Source organism: Brachionichthys hirsutus, chromosome 11, assembly GCF_040956055.1.
Source record: "Brachionichthys hirsutus isolate HB-005 chromosome 11, CSIRO-AGI_Bhir_v1, whole genome shotgun sequence".
In the NCBI taxonomy this organism is placed as follows: Eukaryota; Metazoa; Chordata; class Actinopteri; order Lophiiformes; family Brachionichthyidae; genus Brachionichthys; species Brachionichthys hirsutus.
Window position 1 is genome coordinate 1673384 of NC_090907.1, and position 26775 is coordinate 1700158.

The 26775-nt window shown below is 49.2% G+C and overlaps 1 protein-coding gene across 1 annotated transcript; it reads right to left on the bottom strand.

Annotated features, from left to right (window-relative positions):
* Window positions 1-8577: 8577 nt before the first annotated feature.
* tiparp (TCDD-inducible poly(ADP-ribose) polymerase) lies at window positions 8578-24349 on the bottom strand. Its single transcript, XM_068745490.1, has 7 exons — window positions 24173-24349; window positions 22532-23559; window positions 14923-15106; window positions 14467-14654; window positions 11995-12282; window positions 10491-10748; window positions 8578-9818 (listed from the first exon to the last, which is right to left on the bottom strand). The coding sequence occupies exons 2-7, from the start codon at window positions 23527-23529 to the stop codon at window positions 9629-9631; spliced, it is 2106 nt and encodes a 701-aa protein (XP_068601591.1). The 5' UTR covers window positions 23530-23559; window positions 24173-24349; the 3' UTR covers window positions 8578-9628.
* Window positions 24350-26775: the final 2426 nt, after the last annotated feature.

Sequence of the window (26775 nt, forward strand, 5' to 3'; positions counted from 1 at the left end):
GAGAATAAGAGACAAAGCGGGGATGAATGTGAATGTCCTGAGAAGCCGTTGCTAAGCACAGTGCACGCCATGATCTCCATCTGTGTTTTGCAGTAAACAGCAGTTGGCAAACTAAGAACAAACAGCTTAAGACCAAATCAGTGAAAAGGGTGCGACGCAGTCGCCGTCATCCGTGACGGAATCGCTCTGAGAGTTTGCAGTCGAAACACAGAGCAGGTAAACCTGCCGCTGTGAAAACACGGATCTTTTTCCGATGGCCTGGCATTTTTCTCTCTCCATCGCCCTTGTTAAGGCCGTGTGTCGGATATATACCAGAACACCAGACCCTGCAGCCTTTATCCTGTAACGCCCCCCCCCCCCTTTAGCATCTTGTCAAACTCCAACGTGCGTGTCCGTGTGCAACTCGTGTGCAGTTCAGCATCGTGATTGCCAAGACAATATCAGATGACTGGAGATCAGAACAAGGTTTGTTGCTAAGGTTACAAGGGAAAGGAAGAAAATAAACATTTATTAAACACACAACGGACGAATGACAGATCCGGGCTGTTTGTGCACGACTGCTTCTCTCTGTCTTGTTTCTGTTAGCACTCGGAGCCAGCGGGGAAGTCTTGTGCTGCGTCGGAAGCATTCAGGATATGCTGGGAAGTCTTCCTGGACACTTGATCAGGGCAAGTGGGCCCAACGGTAATCCAATTTCCTGCTCATTTGTGAGGTCTAATATATTTTGGAGGAGACCCACTTCCTGAATGTATTCTGCTATCTTGTTTTTTTTTTTTTTTCTAATGGACAGCATGTTATTTATTTGAAACCACATAAAGCATACAGAAAGAGGTTGGAATTAGATTAAATTATATGAGAGATCTCCAAGTGCTTTGGGTTTTAGCCCATGGGTTATTTGTATATAGATTTATTTAAATAGGTCCATGGTGTTTCCGTCCTTACAGTGATTGATATTTATTGCTTATTTAAATATGTATAAACTGCTCACCAATGGAATAAAAATGATCATTGAAGTCCTCAAAAGCACGAGGTGACGTCTTCAAGTATTTTGTTTAAAATAGACAGTTCAAAGCTCAACGTTTAGTTGAAAGCAATAAACTATAATCATTTAACCCTTCACAAATGTCCCATCAATGACCCTTCGAGTGACATTTTTGTCCAAAGGGTAATAGATAGGTTGAACACGGATTACATATAGAATGACATCACCTCAGCAAAAATCAACTTTTTTTGTCTTTGTTTACGCTGGACGACAAGCGGGAGGAGTCTGACGTAAAGCGTCGGCGTCTGATGTCTGACACGAGTGTCGTCCTGCAGCGCTTCAATCTGGATTCAACTACTCGTTTCGAACGTATCTGTAACAAATAAAAGCTTGCTATCAATTATTCCAATGATGAAAGCCGAGCCACTTAAGGCTCCAGATTGTAAAGTAGGTTGCGAGGCGGCGGCGCGGAGGGGAGGATGACTGCAGCGGGCTGGAATGCAGGCCTGCTGTGGCTAGTTAGCCGCTCTCAGCTAAGGCAGCATGCAGCACAGCAAATCAAATGCAGCCTCTGCTACACGGCCTGTTCTGTTCTGGTTTCCGGGATAATAAGAATGAATGGAGAGCAGCTGGGGTGGTTTTTTTTTGTGGGCGGCAGGAAGAGGAGGAGGGTGCACAAGAGTCAAAAGCAAAATGTGTTTGCTTGGGAAAAGAACGTGGACAATAGCAATGAGAACGGGAAACACGCCTGGGGCTTCTGGTCAGATACAGCGTCCAGCCAGATGCGTGTAGGAGCGGTGGAAACAGTGTAAAGGAAATAATAGGGGATTCTGAGGCGCATGTGGGAGGAAGAGGAGGAGGCGAGTCGATGACATGTGACACAAAGGTCAACGAGGAAAGCCTCGAAGTCGTGAGATCCGAGCTGCTGTGATTCCCGAGATCCCGCCTGGTGACTCATGCTGCAGCAGCGAAGACGTGCTGCTCTAAACTTTAAGTAGGTTTTGAGGGCACGATGCGATAATGGCAGCCTGTGCTTCATCCTCTTCCTCTCCTCATCCATCACTCACTCCTCGAAGGCAATATCTGCCTCCGCTTCTTGCCTCTTTCCTGCTCGCCCTCCCTCCTTTAATTACCCTCGCTATCTCCCCTTTGCTGATTTCCGTCCGGCTGCATATTTCGCAGCTGTCCTGTCTTAAGGAGGGACGGCAGAGAAAAGGAGCGGAAAGGAAGGGGAGCGAGAGAAAGAGAGAAAGCAAAGAAAGGAGGGATGAGGTTAAAAGACGTGCCGGCTGGCTGTACACTTTTCTCTTGCGTTGTTCTTTTGTCCCCTTCCACTAAAAGCACACGGGCCATGCGGCACGTATGCATGCATCACTCTCTCTCCAGCACGTACACACACACACACACACACACACACGCACACACACACAAACACTGGTGTCCAATTTGTCCCTATGGGAAAGGAAAGATTATTTCTTTCTCAACTCTGCTTCCTGCACTTACAGCCGACGTTCGTTTTGCACCAAAGGTGGAACAAAGTGCTTGATCTAAGGAGCCGACTATGCGCTCTTCTTCCCTCCCGCCTATGATGTCATTGGCCTCGGGGGTTTAGCAGCACATATAGAGAGAAGAAAGAAGAAAGAAGACATGCCGGATGGTGACTTTTACCGATCTAAAGATCTTTCTTTACAGGAAAAGTAGATTTACACAGATGAATTTACTCTTCAACATACAGAAGGTCTTTCTTTCATCTGTGAAGCCTGTAATTTATCACGATCCTACATGTTAAAATGTCCTCCTGCATGTTCCACACCATTTCATCTGGATTAATGAGTAAAGAATTCACAAACACACGACTCCCTTGGTCTTTAGCGTGTAATCTTCCCCGTTAAAGGGAGAAACATGGATGATTTAGTCGCACTTTTTTTTTATCTTTGAATTCCTCTTCATTATTAGTTCATGCTGAGTCATATAATCGACACTTTATACACAGACACGGTACGACATGAGCTCATCGGCGCTGAAACCCCGACAAAGAGGAGAGAATTGTCCCCGTTGGATCATCAGTCGTCGTGTCATTGCAGCCAGGGCGCATGACACACTCTGGATTTGTCACCATGCACCGTGATGTGGCTTTACTCAGACCTGACTCATGCTGCATGAACAAATGCCTCATTCATTAATCCTGAATCTGCAGTCGTGTATTTATCATCGTTATTTATAGCGTATCAATAAATATTTTCTACATTGGCAGATCCAGATCTATTTGTCATCTCCTTATATTTGACAAATAAATGACATCATCTCATCTAAATATTAGTAGCACTGTTATGTCTCAAGCTCTCTCTCTCTCTCTCTCTCTCTCTCACCTGGCTGTGACCCAATCGATTCTGGTTCTGATCTGGATCAATAATAATCAATAATAATAGAACATCATGAGGTTTTTTTTGTTGTTTTGTTATCCAGAAACTACATTTGTACCTGGATGTAGGTAATTATTAGACAGTTAAACTTGATGTAAAGCTTGTTTCTGATTGTGTGGGGGTTTTTTTAAGGAGAGTCAAAGCAGCTTTTTATGTTTGTGTGTGTGTGTGCAAGAGCTATAATCCTGGAGGCCTTAGGGACGTGTGCACACATCCAAGTCTTTTCCTGTTGCTTCCCATTAATTCCACCTGTACACACTGGGAATGAGCCCCCACTGGCCCTCACCCTTCCTGCCTCCTCCTTTCTCCCACTCCTCCCTGACTTTAAATTCCCAGATGTCGACTCACCGAACGCCCGGCGAGACGAGGCTGCTCTCCTCCATCCCTGGCCGCACGCTGCGTCATCTGTCCTCGGCTCAGCTATTACAAGAAGAATGGTGACGATAAGCCTTTTAGGAATCAATATTTGAATCGCCTTTCTTGTAAGACAGCTGGGAAAGCCGGGGAAGCAGCAACATGATATTCATTTAAACTACACCCAGGGTTTGCTGTGGTTATGTCATATCATCAGAATCATATTAGCATCATAAACTGGTTCCCAGGATCAGCAGCTTTTAGTTTCTCCTCAACTATGAAACAAACTGCTTTAACTTTCAGCTCATTTAAACCAGCAAACAATGAATACATCATAAAAATCTAAATGCTTCTCATCTATTTTTATATCCCTCTCTAAATTTAACCTCTATTTGCATTTTGCTTTTGATGTCTTTTATTTGCCATTTGATTGTATCCTGATGTCTCGGTTAATGGCGTCTCATGCCCTTAATGCATTTCCCTTTAATGCTCTTTAAAGTCTTATTTTGAATTCATTCTACGTGTCTGTAAACTCTCAGACACTCTTCAGTCACGATCTCTCTGAAGAGTCTGAGAGACTGTCTGACAAACTGATTATCCTGCTGCAATGAACGGCCATTATCTTCTTGATTGAATCCTATAAAGATAAATTCAACAGCAAAGGATTCACCTTCTCCTTGATTGATTCATTGTGGAAGATGAAGGCTTGGAGACTTTAAAAACGAGCACGTGAGGGGGGAAAAATAATCCTATAGGCAGTTCTTAGTCATATCTTTCATTACACGCAGACCAACTTGTAAATGACACCGATTTCCTAATATGGTCATACCTCAGGAGAGGAAGCAGACAGAGGTCTGAAATGCTGTTCCAGGCATTAGTAGTTATTTCATTCCTGTAAAGCTCAGATTCAGTATGAAGCGAGCTACACCGCATATGCGTCCTCTGTAATGGACAAATGTCCCCTACAGAGGACATGTCAATGGGCTGGGTCTCAGGAGGATACAATGTTGAATCGCCCTCCTTAGAGGGACGGCCACCGGTGGCGTTTCTGCAGGCGTCGTGTTCCTCACAATCTAAATGAGGAGCCCATTGATTTAAAATTTTCATACATAAAATTAACTAATTGTTCCAGTGAGGATTAAACTTTGTAATTGAGTGTGAAAATAGGCTGCTTTTAAATTGGATGCGTGAGCTGGTGAATAATTGAGTTTGGGCAAACAAGCTGTTTCTGCCGCTCTGATGCCTGAGCTGTAATTGAGTGCGAAAGACGGGATCGTGGCGTTTTAACGTGCGCTTGTTAAGCCTCAATTATTAAGGCCGGATTCCCAGCGCCGTGGCACGTCTAACCTTTTGAACCCGGCACAGCTAGGCACGTTGGCATACATTCACCATATGGCGGAATAAACCTTCTGAACTTCAGACACAGTCACACAGATGAACGTGCACGGATAAAGTGCACGCTTTAACGTGTAGACATCACCTTGATGGAGGCTTTGAAGCGAATCCTCAATGAAAGCGCTTCCTGTCTGTCTTCCTTGAAAGGCGACGCCACACAGGGCTGAGAGCTGAAGCCACCTGATCCTCGTAGGTTTCAGTCAGCACACAAGGAGGTTCTGTTTTTGATGCTGTTTGTCTGCCTGTTAGCAGGAGTACAGAAAATCTCTATTTTTAGATTCCTTAACCATGAAAAGAAACCTGGATTCACATTTCAGATCCATCAGTCACATTTTAAGTTATCCTGCTAACAGACAGACCGATAAACAGATAACCTCCTTGTCAGAGGTAAAAGAAAGTTGCACAGCATGTTAAGAACTAACTCCTCTTTAGATTGAATCACCGCCTCCGTCCTTTTACTGCATTCAAGGCAAGACTTAAAATGATTGAGCAAGAAAAACAAGCGCATAAAAAATAAGCACTCGAGATAATTGGGAAGTCATGAAGCAGAGACACTAAAATGAGCAGCTAAACACGCAGAAATGTTTTGCAAGTCACAGATCGTAAAGTCGTGTCCAGACTTACCCTTCACACACAGCGCGTGTGTGTGTGTGTGAACGCACACGCCACTTCCCTCTGTGGTCACGCCAAAGGATGCCTAAAGAGCAGCCTCCGGCGGGGTCTTAAGGGTCATCTTCTCGATCCCACTTTTGGAGGTCGTGCAAAGTTCCTGACAAAAGCCTGACCATATTTGGCTTAGAGCTCAAATTTGAAATGATAGTGATGAGGGAGAATAAAAACAGTAACTGGAATGTTCATTGGTTGCAGCTGGGCATCGCTGGAGCAATATGGACCTGGGTTTAATGCAGGAAGCGTGTGTGCGTGTGTGTATGTGTGTGTGTGTGTGTGTATCCGAGCATGCGTGCAAAAACATGTGCATGCACTTTTTTGTGTTTAAGTGGGCATGCGTGTGAGAGAAGTGTAACGAGGTATTGGGTTAATGCAGACCAAAGCTAAGGCATTTCCAGATACATATGTCTGTGTGTGTGTGTGTGTGTGTGTGCTTGCATGCCAGCGTGTGCGAGAGTGGTGGTGATATTCAGGCAATATGAAAAGGCTTACTATAAGCTGGAAGTATGAGGTCGGAGAGTTTTAGCCGGGCAGCAGATCAGAATACATAAAATAGATATTTGAACACTTCAACCAAAGTGACTTCAGTTTGTCTATCAATAAAGAGAGCTGCCGAGATATATTCTGTATAAGATAAATAATTTTTGTCTTATAAAGAATATATAAACTGTATACTAACACAAGTTAGTATATTTTGATAATAGTAATCACAATATGGCGAGAGCTAATCAGCTGATTTGACTAAAAGGTAAAAACAAGAATTGATTGGAAGGTTCGGTGTACAGCATCGTGTGATCCATCAGATTCGACTTTATCAAGAATCAGAATTTATCCACCTGAAAATGTAATGATCTTCATCCTGGTCTTCTTCTGCACGAAATGTAATCAAATTCAGCTTTTTACATAAATCTCTTGGACAAACAGGGAAACAAACAAACGTGGCCGATCACATGACTTCCTTCAACTCTGACTGGGGGAGATAATCTGATTTACAAGCCTGCTGATGTCCTTTGTAAAAAAAATATGTCTGCTGCAAAAAGGCACCATGCATCTTACAAAATAAGCTCGACTGTGCATGCCTTTATCTTCCTCACACAGACATGCAGCCCTTCTCCCTGCAACCTCATCCCATCCGTCCTCCGACTTCATCTCCCCCCAGTTCTGCTCCTCCCATTCCACTTTCTCAAATCCCAGTCAGCAGGACTGCAAAGCAGCGCGTTCTGCGTTCCAGTAGCAAATCCTGGAGGGCAGTCAGGCAAAGGAACCCAGACATCGCCCGCTGCATGACTCACAGAAAGACGGCGGCCCAAAGAGAGCGAGAGGGAAGGAGGTAAATATCATTTAGATGGGAGGGCAAGGGGATTTTTAAGCTGTTCAGAGCTGATGAGAGGGGGCAGGATGGAGGAGAGGAAAAAGAAAACGAGACAAAAGCTTGTAAGAGATTAAGAGGGGGAAGCTCGGCGAGACTGTGAGATAGAGAGACGGGGGCGAATAGAGGGCAACCTGAGAGGAGCAGACAGGCACGGAGGGAGCAGCATAACTCCTCCCTCGCCTTGTGTTCTCTCCATCTCTCTGCCAAAACGCAGAGCTTAGCACGACACCGCGACCCGAGGCCGAGAGGGGAGCTGGGCCAAGGGGGGGGGGGATGGGAGCAAAGTGATGATGGATGACGACTCCCCACCACAACCGACATATGGATCATCCATCCTTCCATTTTCCAAATCTCACCTGCTTTTCCACTTTGCTTGTCTTTGCTGGAGCCGATCCCAGCTCGCTATTGGCGAGAGGTGAGGTACACCTCGGCCGCGTCGCCAGCGCATCACGGGGGGCCACACCGAGACAGACAACCACTCACACACACACCACGGACAATTTTTGAAGTAATCACTTTAGCTAAATTGCATGTTTTTGGAGGAAACCGGAGACAGCGCTAACCACTACACCACCGTGCAGCACTACCGATCATTCAAGACCTTACAGTATATGTAAGCCAGTCATTCTCATGCTGTATTGTGTTGCTAAAATTAATAACCTGGTTTAAACTTTTGAAGTACAACTCCAGGGGAATAATTGTGAATACTCTTTGTGCTAAGCTAAGCTAGTTTGCTCTTCACATCGACAGCGTGAGCAGCGTCGATATTCCTAAACCGATTTGACTTCCCCCCTGAAAGAATGGCGATGTATAAACAGCAGAGATGTGACCTCATTATCAAGAAACAAAGAGGACGCTTAGCTAAACGCACTAGCTGTGGAACAATGGATGGACAGGCGAGGTGAAAGATAAAAGGGAAGAAGACGCCCATTTTTCAAAATGTAAAACCATTTCTTTTTTGGAAACTCAGTCATCCTCTAAATGAGTCTGTTGTGCTTCTTTTTTTTTGCGACCCGACTGACCCCCCCCCCCTCTGCAGATCTGGCTCTTTTGTGAGTATTGATTTGCTAATGTTTACAGGACAGTTGATAAACGAGATAAGCCAAACACAATTAATTCCGTTAGCCTGCACAGCTAACTAGCGGGCCTTCTGAGAACATCCTGCTACGGTGGGCGCCCATGACACGCCTATGTCTGCCTCTGATTGGCTTAGCATCTTCACCGAGCCAGACAGAGGCCAAGCAGGGGCGGGGCCATGGCATCGCCATAGTAGAATTTCTAAAAGAATGCAATTCCTAGATCCCAGAAACAAACACACAGCAGATAAATGTTCTAAATAAAGACAAATTCAATTCCACTACTGAGTCGATTTGTTTTCCTTTTGTATTTTTTATTTAATCAATGTTACATTAAACTAACTTAAATAAAAATTTTATGAACAAAAGGCACACAGTTCAAATATAAACAAGGATAACATCTGTACAGTCTATCTCAATAGAACATGTCTAGAGCGAGTCCATGAGACATGAGTTTAAGGGGGGAGGGCCTTGTCGCTGGGACGGCGTTTAAAGACACACTCTTCGACCCCCCCTGCGAGGATCTGCAGTGGCGGGCGCCAAGACAAAAAAAAACTAAAACGCCACCCAGTGCTAGCTTCATGTGAAACCTCCATCTCGAGGGTTACATTTTTGTGAACGTCCGCTTGCACGAAGCCCCGCCGAAAGTCATGTCGTCGTCTGATTGAAGAGGCCACAAGTTTCATCCCCACTAACTTTAAAGGTTCACACACGCAGCATATAGACTTGGAAAATAAAGAAAGTATGGGTGGGAAGCCGGGTAAACACTCACGAGGATTTTTATTTTATTTTTTGTGTTTTTCGTCAGAGAGCGACGGGAATCAGCGTCGCCGCGGTTTCTCTATGGAAGCATTTAATCGGTGGTTTGCCGCTTCCTCGGAACAACATGGGCGAGTCGGCCTTTCACAGTACTGGCAGGACACTAGCGGTCTACTACAGAGTTTGTTCTGAGGAACCGAGTCCACATACAGCCATACGACTAAGCACAGTTCTGCTCCAGTTCAATAAGGTGGACGGATCCTCGTGCGCCGCACGGTTACCGTCCTTCAAGTCGCAGCCGCCATCAGTCGCGACCCGCTTCTGAACACTGGTGTAAACGAGTTCCGTCTCTTGCTAGTCCAGTTCCTCGCAGCAGTCCAGTCCGTTTGGATCCTGGCGACTGCAGACCCAGCTAGCTGCTAGCTTGTCTCGAGCAGCCGCTGGACAAAGTGATCCCAAATAGGATCGACGTCTAACTTTCCATTCATTTTCATCGACAAGCGGGAAAAGTCCACCCGCATCTGCACCTCGACAGACGATAATGAAACTGTGTGCAAATACAGACGGATCCGGGTGCGATCCGGGTCCGATCCAGGGCTCAGACGGCGACGGTGCTCGGTACCTCCTCGTAGTGAATGATAAAGTAAGGGTAGCTCTGGTCGTCGTTGAAGATGACGTAGATCTGGGGGTCCACCCAGTTATCCACACAGGAGTCAAAGAGGTCGCTGGAGGGGTCGCGGGGGTTGATGGGGGGAGGTCGCCGCATGGAGGGATTTCCTAGGGTAAATCTGCACAAACAGGGAGGAGACACAAGGTTGAGTTACAATTCTCTTTGAAATGTAATGATCACAAGTGTTCCGCTGCGGCGTGCGTTTCAGGGCAACCTTAAATAACGTAAGCATCAAATGTGTTCACGCTCGACCGCCCAACAGCCGTAATCCACCAATCTTTGTTCCGCTTTCCGTAACGGCGCTGATGGTTTTACGATGGGCTAAGAGGAATCAGCCGTTTTACACGTGCGACTAGCATCGCGAGAAAAGGGCACAGCATGACTGCGTGACGGTTTATAGAAAAGGACCTCATGATTTCCAAACCACTTTGATCCACAACGATGCGAATTAGCGGCGTACAAAATTGAATTAAACTTGAAAGGCCGTGACGGCAATCGGGTCGGAGGGGAATGCTCAAGCAGAGGTATGCGCCCCGAGGGAGCGCGGCTTGATCAAAAAGCTCATTTATGAACCGCCAATAATAAACTGTGAGATAAAGCCTCAGTTTAGAAATAAACAAACTGTGTGACGTGCGGTAAAAACGCAACGCAAGACACATGACTGGACCAGACATCAAGCGTTGATGATGTTTTCTAATTTAATATTGGCAAATATCAGCGGGACTGAACGGTGATGAAGACTCCGCCCCAGAGCGATGAAGCCGGTTGACACACACACACACACACACACCTGCCGGTGAGGACTTTGGCCAGGAACATGCAGTGGACTCCTTTGGGCGAGCGCTTGGAGAAGTTGTGCGAGTAGACGGCCTTGCGGGCGAAGTAGGAGCCCTGCCCGAACATGGTGGCGTGTTTGCCACAGACTCTGGGGTCAAAGTTGTGCTTGCAGATTCCCTCGACCACGTCGGCCGAGGTCCCGTGGAAAAGGTGGCGCTCGCTCAGCAGTCGGTCCATCTCCGACCAATGGCGCGACATGTACTCCTTCTTCCTGATTGGAGCAGAGGCGGACAAGAAGGCGAGACGGGTCCATCAATGAAAGCGCTTCAAGAGGTCTAACGACACATTTGCTGTCGCAACCTCAGCCGTGTCATAAAATAAACGTCCAAAAAGTAAAGAGAGTTTAAAAAAAATACTAATAAAATAAAAAGGTTAATAGCGTAGGAACTAGTGTGGTAAAAAAATTAGATTTAATGTATAAAAGTGTGACGTTTAAAAGGCATCATGCGTATATTTGGTGAAGCTAACATGCTCACGATGCCTAAGTTACATCATTTCAGTCTGGAAAAATCTAAAATAAGGAGTGTATTGATAAAAAACAACAACAACAACAACAACAGATCATCTCTAAGCTGAGGAAATCCTAAAGGTTTGGAGCTCTTATGATCCAAAAGTTGAATTCCCCCGACCTTGTTTACTCTCAACTGGGTAAGAACATCAAGCCTAATCTGTTTTCACGAGCCACGCACACGCACGCACGCACACACGCACGCACACACACACACACACACACACCCCCGTCTGATGGACTGAGCCGATCAATCAGTCACGCACAGGCAAAAGCGTTTCAGCGTCGGCGAGGCTGTGACCCGGGGTCGACCTCCCATGAACCCACAGCATGTGACATGACAGAGACCACACACTGCACGTGCACACACACACACACGCATATCTCCTTTCATCTCCTAGCATGCAATTTCAACCCCAATTTTAAGATGAAACTGCACGACATTCTGCGCTGACATGCAAACAAGCAGTTGCGGTGACGCTGTTTAAACCAGAGTGTGGGGAATGGAAACCAACTGACACGCCGAGGACACACACACAGACGCACGCACACACACACACACACACACACACACACACACACACACACTGTGCGTACCAGTCAGCGTAGGAGTTCAACTGTCACAGCTGATACGACTGGCCTTACACTAACCTCAGCGGTCAGCCCACTGTGTTTGCGAAATGAACGAAACAAACATCCCTCCGTCCTCTGCCGTCCCACACAGCACGTCCAGTCCCCCCCCCCCCCCCCCCCGTATCTCCTATTAAATGTTCATCATGTTTCTGTCAAAAGGAGGCCGCCAAAAAATTGAAGATTGATGTATGAGAATAAAACGCACTTCGCCCTGTGGCCGGTAAACTCTCACCGCCTCGGGCAACAAGCATCGGAGACGTTTGTGAATTGGAGGCTCGGGAACTTAAAACGAAGACGCTTCGTCTGATTTCCTCACCTCTTGTACTTCTCCCAGAGGAAGGGGTTCTGCACGCGCTGGATCTTGATGATCCTGAACTTGGTCTCCGATACCGTCTTGTGGAAAAGGCTGTACACAGTCCGGTAGCTGCGGTCTTCGCGCGAGACCGGCACCTGCAGGAAATCTTGGCTAATCGACATGGGCAACCACGTTTCTGGAAAAAGGCTGGGAGGGTTGGTGGTTGTGGGCGAAAGGGGGTGCGGTGTGGAGAGATCCATGGAGGAGGAGGAGGAGGGAAGCGGGGATGAAGAAAGGCCGCCCAAAGTCCTGCAGGGAACGAAGAGATGGTTAGAAAGATCAATTAATTTACTAACTGTTCAATAATTCCTGCTTCAGTGCCGGATTTGTTTGGTTTAACATTTTTACCAGGACATTTTTTAGGGAAATTATTCGGGAATCCCATCAAATTGGAATTTACCCACAATGCATTGACTTTACGCAGTAACATGAACATAATGAAAATACATCTAAGCATGACAAAAGAATAAATATAGAAATAAATGAATTGCAGTTTAAGAAATGAGAAAAAAAATGTCCCTTTCTTCTAAACAAACAGGAAAACTGGACTGATGGGATGTGATCGTGTTTGTTCAGGGGGGGACGACACAACGGCATGGACCCCGAGGTGTAAAGCAGCTCCACTCCGCTCTGCAGCCTTCATTCCCACGAGTTTCCACTCAAAGCTGCAATTCAATGCAAAAACAAAAGACGCGTTCGACTGACGTTCCGGCACTTCCAGAATTCTATCCCTCCAAATGTCAACAATGACATCACTGCGCTGCGGAGCGGAGCGGGTCCACGGCCGTCCCGGCCCGAGACAGACGGGCCTGTGGGAATGTAAAACCCACGCACCAAACGGGACGGCAGGGAGGTGGGGGAGACGGAACGAGAAAAGGAGTGGGGGAGAAAACAATGCCAAATAAATTCTGTCTGGCATTTGAGTCAATAACAGTCATTTGGCTGTCAAGTTATTACACTCTGCAGTGTCAATGCTGTTAGTCTGGTTGTGTGTGGATAACAAGAGCGCGACGGCGAAGAGGACGGAAGAGGGTGAAAGGGGGGAGAATGATCGGGAGGGAGGGAGAAGAGGGATGAAAATAACTTCATCGGGAGAAGGCGAGAAGTGGGGCGGGAGCGAGGAAGAGCGCCGATCGAGCCAACGACCTCGAGCTCCAAGCCCAGCACGGATTGTTACTGGGAGACACACTCGGCTTTTGTTCGCTTGACTTTCATTCATTTCCAAGGAATGCAGAAGCTCGGATCCGAGCCTTTGACAGTTCGCCGGCTTCTCCTCCTCGTGGTGCGACCGTGATCGTACTTCTGTCCCCACAAAGTGATTAATGGACTCGAGCACACAGCAAATGGATGAAGAAGCCCCAGGAGCAAATCCCTTGATCTAAATTCTCCACGGTCACATTTCACACTCTCGCACCAGCGCGCTGCTTTTGCACCCAGTCTGGAAACCATTTAGGCTTTCTCTCCGTCTGCTTCTTCCTCGCCTCCTGCCTCTTTCATAATGCATCCCCCCCCCTTTCCATTTCGTCCTACGGCGCGCCGCGTGGGAACAGCCCGTGCTCGCCTTGTGGGACGCCGGCAGGACACCGCAACAGTAGCGCCCTTGACCGTGGAGAGATGACTCCACTTGCTTCCGATCTGGTGTCGCCGAGGCGAGTGAGGATCATTTCATAAAAAAAATAAAATGGATGCTTCTGTCCGAGACGAGTGGACAGATCTCACCCCATTTTTAATGACTAGCTGTGATAAAAATATATATAATTTAAGATTGCTCTAATTCCCGTCACAGAATATTTCTTTAATTACAGGGATGATTTTGTTGAGATTTATTCTGCATCGTCCTCGTCTGTTCTTTGCCTCATTTCATTTTTCCATTTGTCTGCTTCCGGTTCACTTTGTCCCGCACAGGACGGAGTCTTTGTCCCACTGACGCCTCTTGATTTGAAGCGTTAATGTGGGTCCTCGAGTTCAGCTCAGGCTGCAAAAGTACTGGAACGGATTAAAGGTGACTCCGGCATGCAAAGGCTTTTCAGCATTCAGCCCCATCTGCGACGTTAGCATTGTGTACTGACCTCTGTGTGCCTGTCAGTCTCCAAACAGGGACTCGGGGTGCTCACAGAACACAGAGAGCCAAATCGTGTGTGTGTGTGTGTGTGTGTGCGTGCCGCTGTGCACACAATGCCTGGCACTTTGTGTAAAATTGTCGACTCAGTCAACTGTGGATTCATATCCAAACTTAATACAGCATGTTCCCCTAACGGAGTTACGATCGGAGCTAAATGATCTCTGCTGCAGAACAACGAGGCCGGAGGGAGGAAGTGAGAGACGGACGCCACATATGGAACGACCGCTACTCCTCAGCGTAGGACTGCTCCTGATAGGCTGAATTAATTTATTAGCATCGATTCTGAACCCTTCACAGGAGACAAGACTTACTGGAGGTGGGGCGTCAGCATCACGGACGACATGAACATGGGCCGCTTCTTGATCTGGCGCCTGAAGCCGAACACGGCGTTCTGCTGGAAGCCCTCCCTGATGTTGAGGATGTACTGGTTTTGGAGTGTAATGAATCGCACCTCCTTAAGACCCCTTGAACTCGCCTCCTCTATGAGCTTCACCACCGGCTGGGGGGGGGGGTGGGGGGGGGGGGGGTGGACAAAGACAAGGACAGTTGAGACTTTAGACTGCTGCCATCCATCAATCAATCAATCAATCACAGTTTTGATAGGAGAAAGTCAATCTTTACAAACGCAGTAAATCTGCTGGGGGGGGGGCAACAGTTTCACGAGGTGTGCATGCGTGTCCCAATCGATCCCATGATCAATATGTGTGGACAGCCTCGTGTCTAACGAGTGCACACACACACACACACACACACACTGACTGGCTCACCTCGGAGTATTCCCTCCAGCCGAAGTTGTCTCTGCAGTAGTACTTCCACACCGTGTGACAGCTGGGGCTGGGGCTCGTGGTGGACACGGGGAACGGGCTGGCGGGGGTGGACAGACGTCTGACGCGGTCAAAATCTATGTCGCACACCCGCATCGCCCCGAAGTCCAGGGTGAACACTCGACCCCTGAAACACAAGGAGCGAAGCCGTCGTAACGATATCGACTAACTGCCGTGTTGAAAGACGAATGGCACATTCACGCGGCCGGCTGGCTAGCTAGCTAGCACGTGGCACGCCGTCCGGCCATAGCCCCCGCTTAAATCTGAAACATTAGCCAGGCGGTCCCCGGAGGAGGATGACCAGGATCGTGAGTCACGCAAGGAAGACAGCAGCTACATGCACAGAAGCAATAAGATGAAAGCAACATAATAATGATGAAAGCAACATACAAACATACACACGGTACAAAGAGAAGAACGCAGAATAATGAGACACTCAGGGGCTCATTAGCGAGTCAGGCCGGCCATTTCACTCCTCATCGTATTATGCTAAGCTAACTAGCAGCTGGTCGTTGGTTCATGCAGGACGTGAAACTACATTTTATGTCCTAAAATGTCGTTTAATTCCTTCAACAGTCAACAGTCAGCTACAGCTACAGAACAATGATGCTAGCACCCGCTAACTGTTAGCACCTGCTAGGTAGCTAAATGGGAGAAATGTGTCATCTTTTCATGTGCGTAAAAACCTCCCTTAATCCCGCTCTGTCTCGCAATGTGTGTGTGTGTGTGTGTGTGTGTGTGTCCTCCACAAGGCCTCAGGGAAATCCTTTCTGGGTCAAACGCTTCACTTGCATAAATGCGAGCATCGTACAGAGTCACGCCACGGATGTCGGACAAACACACAAACACTACACACACCACCCCGTCTTATACGATAGACAAACACACCTCGGAACTAACTGGATGTCGTGTCAGAGGTCAGACATCGGTGAGCGTGCGTCTGGAAATGTGTGGGCGACCAAAAACGCAGCAACGACAGCCTTTAATCACAAGCCTCGGGGCTGAGCGAGGTCGGTTATCTTGATGTTTGGCGTTCATCAATAGAAGCAAGCTGCGTCTCGCTTTAGCTCGAACACGTCTGTCCTCCAACATGACAGGCTTGTGTTTTTACCGCAAGTCAAATGCGTCACCGACAACATAACGAATAAAAAGGAGATCGTTTGTGTAGCCCTGAAGAAACCAGAGAGTCTGTGCGGAGCTTATTTCTGTTACTTCAGCAGCACGGGGGGGTTGGGGGGGGGGGGGACTCCCCTCTCTTTCACCCGCTGCTCTCGCATCGACATCGACTTTTACAGTCGGGGCTTCTGCTAAGTCACGGCTGCGGCTGGATCTCTGGACCAGGAAGTGAAATAGGAATCCGTTCACGGGAGCATGTGCGGAAACAAAACAGCAAGTCAGGAGTGAGTCACCGAATATCAGATCAGCAGTGGAACAGAAAGGCCGGGGCAGAAGCCTGGGGCTCGTTTTCTGCTTTCAGCCAGAGAAACGGAAGAGAAACCACGATGGCAACAGAAACGAATCAACTGTGAAAACAGAACATCCTTTATTATTTCACCTCCGCTCGGTCCGTCCTCTTTTGCTCACTCCGTTTTCTTTTTTTTTAATTCCCTGGTTCACCTTCATCTCTCTGCAGACCTCGCTGGACTTTCCGTATGAGAAACAAAGTACTCGGGAATCACCTGCACGGTCTTCCCGTCTCTCCTCACAGAACAGTTTCTGCTGTGTGTTATGTGGACTGGAGCTTCTGTATATGTGCGTGTGTGAACCTGAGGCTGAATCACACACACACACACACACACACACACAGAGGTTATACTAAGAGGAAGCTCAGCTAAATTTGCTTCCAGGCAGCCCTCCAGCCTCGCTGACTTCCCCCTCACTCCGGAGGGGGGGGTCAGTCAGTAATTTTCACGGAGTGCTTTTGCTTCCCTCGCTCCCAGACAAGTTTGTGGCGTTCTAAAAATAAAATTCCGCCAGTTAAATTAAGCGAACTGAGATTCGGCGCTTTCAAAGCGCAGGCCAATCGAGAGCTGGAAAGAGAAACGAGGCACACCCACCCTGGCAAAGGCTTACACGTTCAAGACCTCGCTTGAAATGTCGAGCCGCTCCGACTTTATGCCAAGCTGCACATGGGAGTGTCAACTGAAAATGCTAATCTACAGAGCAGATTTGAGGTGGGGTATTTACTTTCCCAGGGAAAAATACCTCCAACCTGCTGACTGGAGGGGGTTGTCAACTCAAAGGTGGAAGAGGAAGGCCCTAGAGCAAAGCACATGAAGTTGTAAATGCACCAGTCTCTGTTCGGGTCCCGGGTCGCTGCCAGGATGTCGGCGTGCAGCAGCGCTGAACGCTGGAGCAGCGTGTTTCCGGATAGAAAGATAGAGTGTGCCGAGCAGAAGTTTTCCCTGGATAAATAAAGGTTAAGAAAACTGGCTGCACTGTCAAAATGTCTGTTAATCCTCCACACTGCCTTCAGCACACACGCACACCCAGCTTGGAACGTTCTCACGGCTGCACACACAAGAACCTGCATACCACCATCAGTCATGCTATTATGAACATTGCAGCCTAAAACAAAGAAAGAAAGAAACAAAACAAAATAACTTGCTCTCTCTCTCACACACACACACACACACACACACACACATACAGGGCAGATTCATGGTAATTCAGCCGGCCAGATCCGCTGACGAAGCTTCGACCCTCACGTCAGAGGCCGCTGTCATTTCCTCATGCAAGGTTAGTCTCATTCCATGCGCTTCAGTTCATTAGCATTATTAGCTCTAAATGCTAATAGAAAACAAGATCCATCCAGTTTCTTGTAGACTAAAGGATCGATTGTATAGCGATGTGTTCGTTAGCACAATGCTAAATAAACAAGATATATATTTTTTTGAAAAAACCTCCATTATAAGTAAACGGGGAAATCGAGATTTTTTTGTGCTCAGATGGGCATCCGGATCGCTCTCAAAATTGAATGGGATCTAAATTTAACCAAGACTCATCTTCAGATTAAAAAAAATCCGTAATCCCGCGAACAAACAGATAAACAAACAAACAGGCCATACAAAACATGGCATTGAAAAAGACATTATGTTTTCCCTTCTAATCTTAGTCAATATTGTATTTGGAAAAATCTGACTAAAAAGCCTGTTAGCCTAGCCATTTAGCTCCATTCACTCCCATCCTGTGAGGACTGCATCATGAGCGCCCCCCCTAGGTGAACTGCACAATGGGGTCAAAGGGGAGCGGGCCTTTATGCAGCCGGGTTGTGATACCGACAGAACTGGATCAGCAGGCGTCCTTTCTTCCAGGTAAACAAGTATTACAAATTGACTGGATTTCAAAATCCCGATGGAAATTCAATAAGCGCCCCCCCAGGTGTCCTCAAAACGCCCCGGATTTTCAAAAAGCTCTGACCTCAATTTTTCAAGAAAAGCCCCAACACACACACCACACCACACACACACACACACACACACACACACACACACACACAGAATGGGTGAGAGAACAGGAAGGACTGTTCTCTGTCATGTCCTGTCAGAGAGCGTCTCTGTCCTCTTCAACGGCAGATCATTGAGCCCACAGTTCAGGGTGTCCTCACTCTCCCCGTCCTTTCAAATTCTCTTTGAGCAATTTTGAAACCCTTCCCAGGATTACGAGGCGCGAGATCAGGTGAGTATGACATTAAAAATAACCAGAAAAGGACGAGAACTGATAGGGGGGGGGGGGCACGACTTGACTCCAGAGACAAAGTGAACAGAACACCTTCCATGGATTATTGGATGACGCCCCCTCAAACAACATCATCTTCTTCATCCCGCCGCAATCTTAACATTCAAACACATCCTCCTCTCCAAAAGCGAGAGCGACGAGGATGCGAGCGGAACGCGGCGAGACGCAGGCAGAGCGAGTAATGGGAGGCATGGCGACCCAGACCTCGCCCCCGCTGACTCACGGCGTGGGCCGTGTGACACGTTAAAGCCAACACACACGCCAACACGGACGCCCACTCCCTGGGTTTGCTTTTATGCGTGACACAAATGAGCAAACACGGAATCCCGGGCGGTACAAACACGCACCTCGGTGTCAGGTCGCCTCGGCCTCGGTGCCCGGTGACTCTTTGTGTCAGCGAATGACACGCGTGTCTCTCTCACGCTCAGACAGTTTAAAAATGCAAGCTCCGCCATGCTTATGCAAAACTGAGCAAGCTGTTCCAGAATTCTTTTTTTTTTTTTTTATCCTTCCTGCCTTGGGATATTCAAGGAAATCTAATTACACGAGGTTTGGTGGAGAATTGGGATTTTCCTGTAACAAAAGTCACGTGACATTTTACACACACACACACACACGCACACATGTGAAGTTTATTATACAAAGATAAGCCCCTCGAGCTGGAATCGTTTTCAAGGGGGGAGGGGGGTCCGCCACCAACGACAGCGTAATACTGAGAGAAAGCAACGCCGCAGCCAAAGATGATCACAGCCTCACTTTTCCAAGCAATGACTGCGACATTCCTCCTCGCCGCCGAGGTCACGGCTGACACGGATTAAGCAGACTTCCATTCCTGCTTATCATACGTCTGGGATTAAACGGTGCGACGGATCATACGCATGGGAACAGCTCGGCACACAACTCGTACGTACTAGAAGGAGCTGCGCGGGACTGGGAATGAGGGGAACGACTCCGATGGAGCGCCCCTGGAAGCACGTGGCGAACGCGCCATCATTTCGCTCGCTAACGGAGCGACACCGCCGGCGAGATGCACGACGACAACAGGGCCGCGGCGTGGAAGAGGAAAGTTGTGCTACTGGCTCTACTCGACTCGGGTCGGGTCCCATCAGAAGGAAGCACAGCTTTGGTGTAGGGTAGCTAGTCGCCATAGCGACAGGACAATGCTGCCATAATGTTGACTTTGTGCTTCTTCTCAATACAGAGGGCCACAAATCTACAGTAGCTTCACTGTTTAAAAGTGGCGGCGTGAGCTAACGCCGGTAACCGGATGGTGAGAAGTACCTGCGCAGGTTTTTTTTTGGAACTTTGACAAAAGGTGATGCAAAAAAAAAAAGACAAACAAACAAACAAAGGACATTCCAAGCTAAATGTTGAAATTACTCAGTGTGGGGAAATCTACCTCCTCTGATTGGCTCATCCTCATGCTGAAAGAACTTCAAGCGTGTCCGAACAGTCATAATCAGAATGAGCCAATCAGACGCAGGCCGAGGCGGGTCAAAGAAAAAGTACTTTATTAAAAGAAAGGTGTGTTAATTAAAGCAAAATGAAGTGGCTTAATCCAACCTTTCTTCTCTTGTTCATTAAAAGCAGGTCATTAAATGATCAGTATTTATTGATAGGTCCCTACGAAGGACACAATAAGACAAAACGTGCGTTTTCTGTCAGGGTTCACGTGTATCTGGCGTGAAAACAGTTTACATCACGCTAAATTCTTAACACCGTTGTCACTCTACCGTTCTCGAACAATCTAAACCTGTTTTCAGGGTCAGGGATGGGAAAAGTTTGGGTCGTCGTGATGACTGATTCACAAGAATGTCGCTCCAGAAGAAGGGACGGGGAACGGCCGCGATGACAACAGATCTGACGGCTGCAGATTGTGATTGGTCGACTCCAGGATGGGAGGAGGGTTAACTAAAAAAAAACTTTATTAATAAGAAAATTCAAGACTTGAAAGTGTTTCAAGGTCCTACAATCAATAATCGAAGATGACAATACAGGCAATTTACAACAGGGTCAACTGAAAGTATGTTTCCATGGAAACCACACAAAAAAAATTATTTGTACAGAATTTCGATTCTCTGACTATTTATTGAGGTGATAAACGCGCTTAATAAATCTGTGTAAAAACTACTTCAACTGGTTAATTTTGGATTTAAGAAGCTATTAAAAATTATATGGGACAAAATAAGAATAAATACCTCTAAGAGCTTGTGCAATAACCAAACAACGGGCAACAAACGCTCAACACAGAAGGGAGGCAACCATCGGCGCTGCCGTCGGCGGTGCAGTTTCTGGGCAGCCAGATGGTCCTGTCTGACTGTACGAGAGCGCCACACAATCAAAAGGCCTCTGAAGAATCTGGGCTGACAACACCAGGTGCATATCCTGTTTGTAGAGTAATGTGCACTTTGCATAGAGTTTCAGTTGAAAACATGAGTCAACAAGTCAAACACACAGACACATAGAAATCTACACACACACACACACACACACACAAACCCGTGTGTGTGTGGTATAAACAAAGACAAACACACATGCATGCCTGCTCAAAGGGTTCACTCGATCATGAAGGCCGGGGTCTGATGCTCAGAAATAATGCGCACGCATCGTTTTTTATATCGGATTGAAGAACCGCACCGTGCGAAGCCAGATTTAAAAAATAAACCTCGATCGGAGTGGGAACGGCAGCGCAAATGCAGAAACGAAACGCCCGTTTTTTGAAAGCTGATACTCGTGTACCTGAGAGCAGGAGAGGGACGCGGTTCAAACTAGCGGGTCTCGTCAGAACGCCTCTCATTCTGCTGGCCCTGTCGGCGCCGCCCGTACCGCCGATTCAGCACGGTCGCCATCGGGGGGGGGCTACCGTGTTGCATCTGCCCCAACAACTCTCTCGAGGCACCCTGCAGACGAACGCACAAACCCGGGCGATTTGAATGGGGGGGGGGGGGGCAACAAAAGACGAGCTGGTTGCGTGAATGCGCCTGCATGCAGTACAGTTCCACAGGAAGTGGTGCGTGCTCCTTTATGTCACACCAGTCAGGCTTGCCAAGTGTTTGCGTGTGTGCGTGTGCGTGTGCGTGTGCGTGTGTGTGTGTGCGTGCGCACGAGAGAGGGAAAGAGGTTTATCTCTGTCTGTTAAAGCCGTGCGTGTGAATGCTGAGCCACTGAGCTCCTCTATGCAGGCCATTCGTGTGAGTGTCTGCATGCCAAGCTGCGTGTGTGTGTGTGTGTGTGCGCACACACAGTGGTGTGCATGTCTATGACCAAGGGAAGGAGAGAAGCTGCCAAGTGACCGCACAACGCAACCCGAGGGTCACGGAAGTTCACGGCTCTCTGCAGCAAACGGCGCTCCGGCCAATCAGACGGCGAGTTTGGAGCCGTGGAAGTACAGGAAATAGATAACCAATATCAGGGCGGGGAAATGGAGCACCACGCCCCCCCAAGGGAACGGTAATACACATTAACCAGAACACGCACGTATGCGTTAGAGGCACATTAGGCGTATTAAAAAGGTGTGAAAGCACATTCACACGGACGCGCACGGCGGTGCACGGCGTTCACGGGCAGCCTATCGGATTATGCCGCGTCACAAGTGCCAAATATTTGTTAATTCATAGGCGTGTGCGACGCGGTAACGATGCGCCCAAGCCGATGGGGGGGGGGGGGCACGTCACAACTCTGAGGAAACAGCGAAGGGAAAAGAGAATAATAACGAGGACGAACGGCGCCAGGGCGGAAGCCGCTCCCCCCCGTGTCGCCTCCCGGAGGACGGTGCATTAAACAGCGTGGGGGGGGGGGGGGGGGGGCTACTCACTGGAACTTGAGCCGGACCTGCTCGTTGTCCGGGTTGCAGTACAGCCGCTCCAGCTGCTCCTGGGACTCGTCGGCGATGCTCTGCCACGTCTGGCTGTCGCTGCGGCGGATCTGCCAGTGATGGGGCAACACGGTGTGGTGCAGGGCGCAGTCGCTGCCGTAGACGCAGCGGCCCTGCAGGAAGTCCACGCAGACGTCCACCGGGTCCGCCTGGTGCGTGTGGTACTGCAGCTGGGTGAGCAGCTCGAACACCAGGTCCAGCGAGGCCTCCTCGCTTTTGTCCCGAAATAGCACGCCTTTGTCAGGCTGCGGGATGAAGGGAGGCGGGTCCTCGGCGCCGGCGCGCTCTTTGACCGCAGGGCTCGGAGCCCCAGAGGTCGAGAGGTCGCTGCTTTCGACGCTCCCCTCCTGGCGAGGGGGCTGGGGGGCCGCTGCGGTGGGTATATCCTTCCCGGGGGGAGTTATTGTCATTGTGCTGCGGCTGTCGGGAACCGGACCGGCGATCTCGGCTCGCTCGGCTCGCCGCTCCGTCTCCTCCAGCTCTGCAGTAGTATCGGCTATTTCCACGTCCCCGTCCCGGGTCATCATCCCCGGCACGCCGGCGTTCCCGGCCGCAGCATGGTCCGGCGCTCCCGGGTCTTTAAGACACACCTGCCCGATGCAGTTCTGCTTGGCCGCGGCCGCCGCACACAGGTTCCCCGGACCTCTGCCCTGCTGGTTCCGAGGAACAAACACGCCGTCCCCGGAGACCAGCGTGTCCGTCCTCAGGAGGCTGGTCAGTATCGGGTCCTCCAGGGCCCGGTGGAGGCATTTGGCGTCCAGTTTCCTCTGCTTCTTCTTGAAATACGGTTTCACCAGAGCGAGTTTGTTCCCGAGCCCGACGATCTGCTGCTCTGGGAAGTCCCCCCCCCCCTCGTCCATGTTGAGGCTCATGTCCAGGGAGATCCCAGCGGGGACGCCGTCCTCGGGTTTCTGGAGGATGTGCAGAGTTTTGTCCATGATGTTCCTCCCCGCTAAACCCGGTCCGTCCTACAGGGAAAGGGAGAGAGAGAGGAAGAGGTAGTCATCATCATCATCATCATCATCATCAGGGCCGACCGGCCAGCCGGTGTGTGACGTCATAGAGACGCTACTGGTTTGGAACAGAAAGAAGAAACAGCGAGCCCCGTTTCCTGGAAAGGGAACCCTCAACCCTCACGACATGTGCTGAAACGAAACGAGCCCCCCCCCCGGAGGAGGAATAAAACAGGAGCAGCCCGTTTGAAGTCGGATCGAGAGGAGACATTGTTTCACGCCTTCATTTAAATGCCCCCCCCCCGCCTCGGATTAAAACACGGGAATAAACGTCGAGCGCGTTTTTATTTCTGCCCCCCCGGGACGGTGTATTCTGATGGAGGAGTCCGATACGCGACCCCCGCCAGCTACGTGCCTCTCGCACGTCGCTGCCCCCCCAGTAACTCCGCACGCAGGCTCCGCGCACGTCGCGGCGGAGACGGGACAAAAGAGCAGCGCGCCGGTGCTTCGGTTCGCCCGTGCGCAACAGCAGCTTCACCGGCTTCAGACGCACTTCTCCGCCGGCCCGCCGGGGATCAACGGGGGGGTTTAAACCCGGACAAGCTGCCTTTATTTGTGAGAAGCCTACCTGCGCGTTGAAGTCCGCCTCTCCCGGCGCGGTCTCGGCTCTCTCTGCTGCGTTAAATCCGGTGCGTACATCGGCGGAGCTGCGCGTCCTGTCCCGGTCCGGAGATAAGAGGATCCGCGTCGCGTTCGTCTCCTCGGTCCCCGGTCCTCCTCTAGGTCATGCCGTCTGTCCCTCTTTGTGTCCTCCTACCGGAGAGGAACGCGGGGCAGCGGAGAGACCGACAAAGAGCTGAGCACAGCTGTGGAGAGAGACGCTCAGTCAGCACGGCGAGGCCCCGCCCCGTAACCTGGTCAGGGGCGGGGCTTGACTTCAGAGAGGGAGAGGGAGAGGGAGAGGGAGAGGGAGAGGGAGAGGGAGAGGGAGAGGGAGAGGGAGAGGGAGAGGGAGAGAGGGAGAGGGAGAGGGAGAGGGAGAGGGAGAGGGAGAGGGAGAGAGAGGGAGGGAGAGGGAGAGGGAGAGAGGGAGGGAGGGAGAGGGAGAGAGAGGGAGAGAGAGGGAGAGGGAGAGGGAGAGAGGGATAGAGAGAGGGAGAGGGAGAGAGAGGGAGAGGGAGAGAGAGAGGGAGAGGGAGAGAGAGAGGGAGAGCGTTTGTTAATCTTAAACTGGAGTAAAAGTCGTCTGAGAAGTTGCTGATTACAAACGGATAAACCTTTAAACATACCATAATATCCTGGAATAGTTTTATGATGCCCACATTTTACTCCCCTCTGTGTCTGGAAATATACTGTATATAATATATATATATATATATATATTTACTATAACAACACGTATCAAACAAAACGTGATTATTGATTAAATTAGCCTCGGTTGAAGGTGATTATTGCTCTCATTGTGACACCTGTTCAGACCTATTTATAATCAGGAACAAATGTGAACGGAATAAGTCATTTTCCTCCGCTTTGATTCACTGATCTGCGGCGTTCCCGTAATGTTTACGGATCCTTCGTCGACTCAGCTTCCCTCTCCTCCCCGTTTTACCAGAAGTCGTTTCGTAAGAAGCCGCCGTGCCCGCGCTGCGTTTCAGCACACGGACGACTCTCTGGGTTTTAAAGCGCTCATTCCTCTTTCGGGGCCTCTCTGAGCACAAAATACAAACGAGGCTATAACAGCTGTCATCCGGGGGGGGGGGCTCCCGGATCTTCAGCTGAATCTACCCATGTGGCATCAGAAGAGCGCTCTGGTGTTCCTTTCAAACAGCAACGAGAGGCAGACTTCAAATCTCCTGTTACTGCACCACGAGCAGACCCTCTCACCCCATGACCCCCCCCCCCGGACAGGGGTCACCAGCAGGTCCCCGCTCTGTTCCTACGTTACCCGCGGTTCAGGCGTGTCCAGTTGTCTTCGAGAGAAGCACAAAGCAGCTCAAATAGGCGTTAATAATTGGAACAATTGGAATCGGAGGGTGATCGCCCGCTGCATTCCGACGGATCTCCAGCATTCCTCCTTGGCCGACACGCGTAACGACGCCTCATTGTTCGAGTTGTGACTCGCCCCAGAGGACGCCCTCGTAAAAAGAGAGAGACCTGCCTGCCAAGTCCTGAGCGCTTGTTGTCTCACAGGAGTCAGCAGTGATCCGTACTTCAGTGATCCTCTAATTCACCTGGGAACGATGTTAGCTTCTGTCGTTTCTGGAAAGATTAGTCACATGATTGTAACACACACACACACACACACACACACACTTACACCATATATTTTCAGGGTATCTTATTATAAACTGGAACTTCGGGCCAGCCGGATTTCTGCCTCCATGAAAAAAGGAGGTCAAAGGTCAAGCTAGCAGGATGGCTGTTCACAGGAACATAAGCCCAGGTGTGTTCTTGAACCCTCGGCAGGCACGCTCAGCGCCCCCCTCCCCCCCCACGCACACACACGCAATAAAAATAAAATGGACAGTAAAGAAATTCTGCAAGCCAAAACCACATGAAAGAGCGTCATGTGTCTCTTTGTGAGTGGCGGGGTGAAGGTGCCGCATTTCAGCCCGCCGCCGCCGCCCTCTGAACCTTATCTGCTCACACGCCTGCGCATGGCACAATAACTGCAGGCAGATCAGCTAGCGCTGGCGACAGGCCTTCAGCCTTGACACGCCTGCTTCATGCACAAAGCAGCTCCCCGGCATGGAAACGTAATAATGCATTTCATTGGGTGGAAACATGTAGGCGCCATGAACGAGGATGAAAGTGTTGCCGGCAATTCTGTCTCTGTCTCTTTGTATGTCAGTGGGTACCATTTTTACACATTGCGTAGATTTTATGGAAAATATATATTTTTTTTAAACACACAAAAATAAGTTCTTCTGGGCCGCTTAATAGCCCCCCCCCCCCCCCCCACAATAAAGTGACGCACAACTTCCTATGGAGTATTTATACATTGCAGGGAAGTGAAGGCGGAATGCTTCCTCGGTGGCGTATCAGGCGTCGCTGATATGAAAGCAGTGACCTGACACGCCGCGGCTTTTATGACTAAAGTTCCAGATATGTGTAACGTTCAACGCCCAAAGCAGGTGCTTCATTGAGTCATTAGACACAGCTCGTACCATCCTTTCAAACTGAAACTGGTTCTGCCTTTGCCTGAACTTTGAACGACTGATTGCTTTGTGC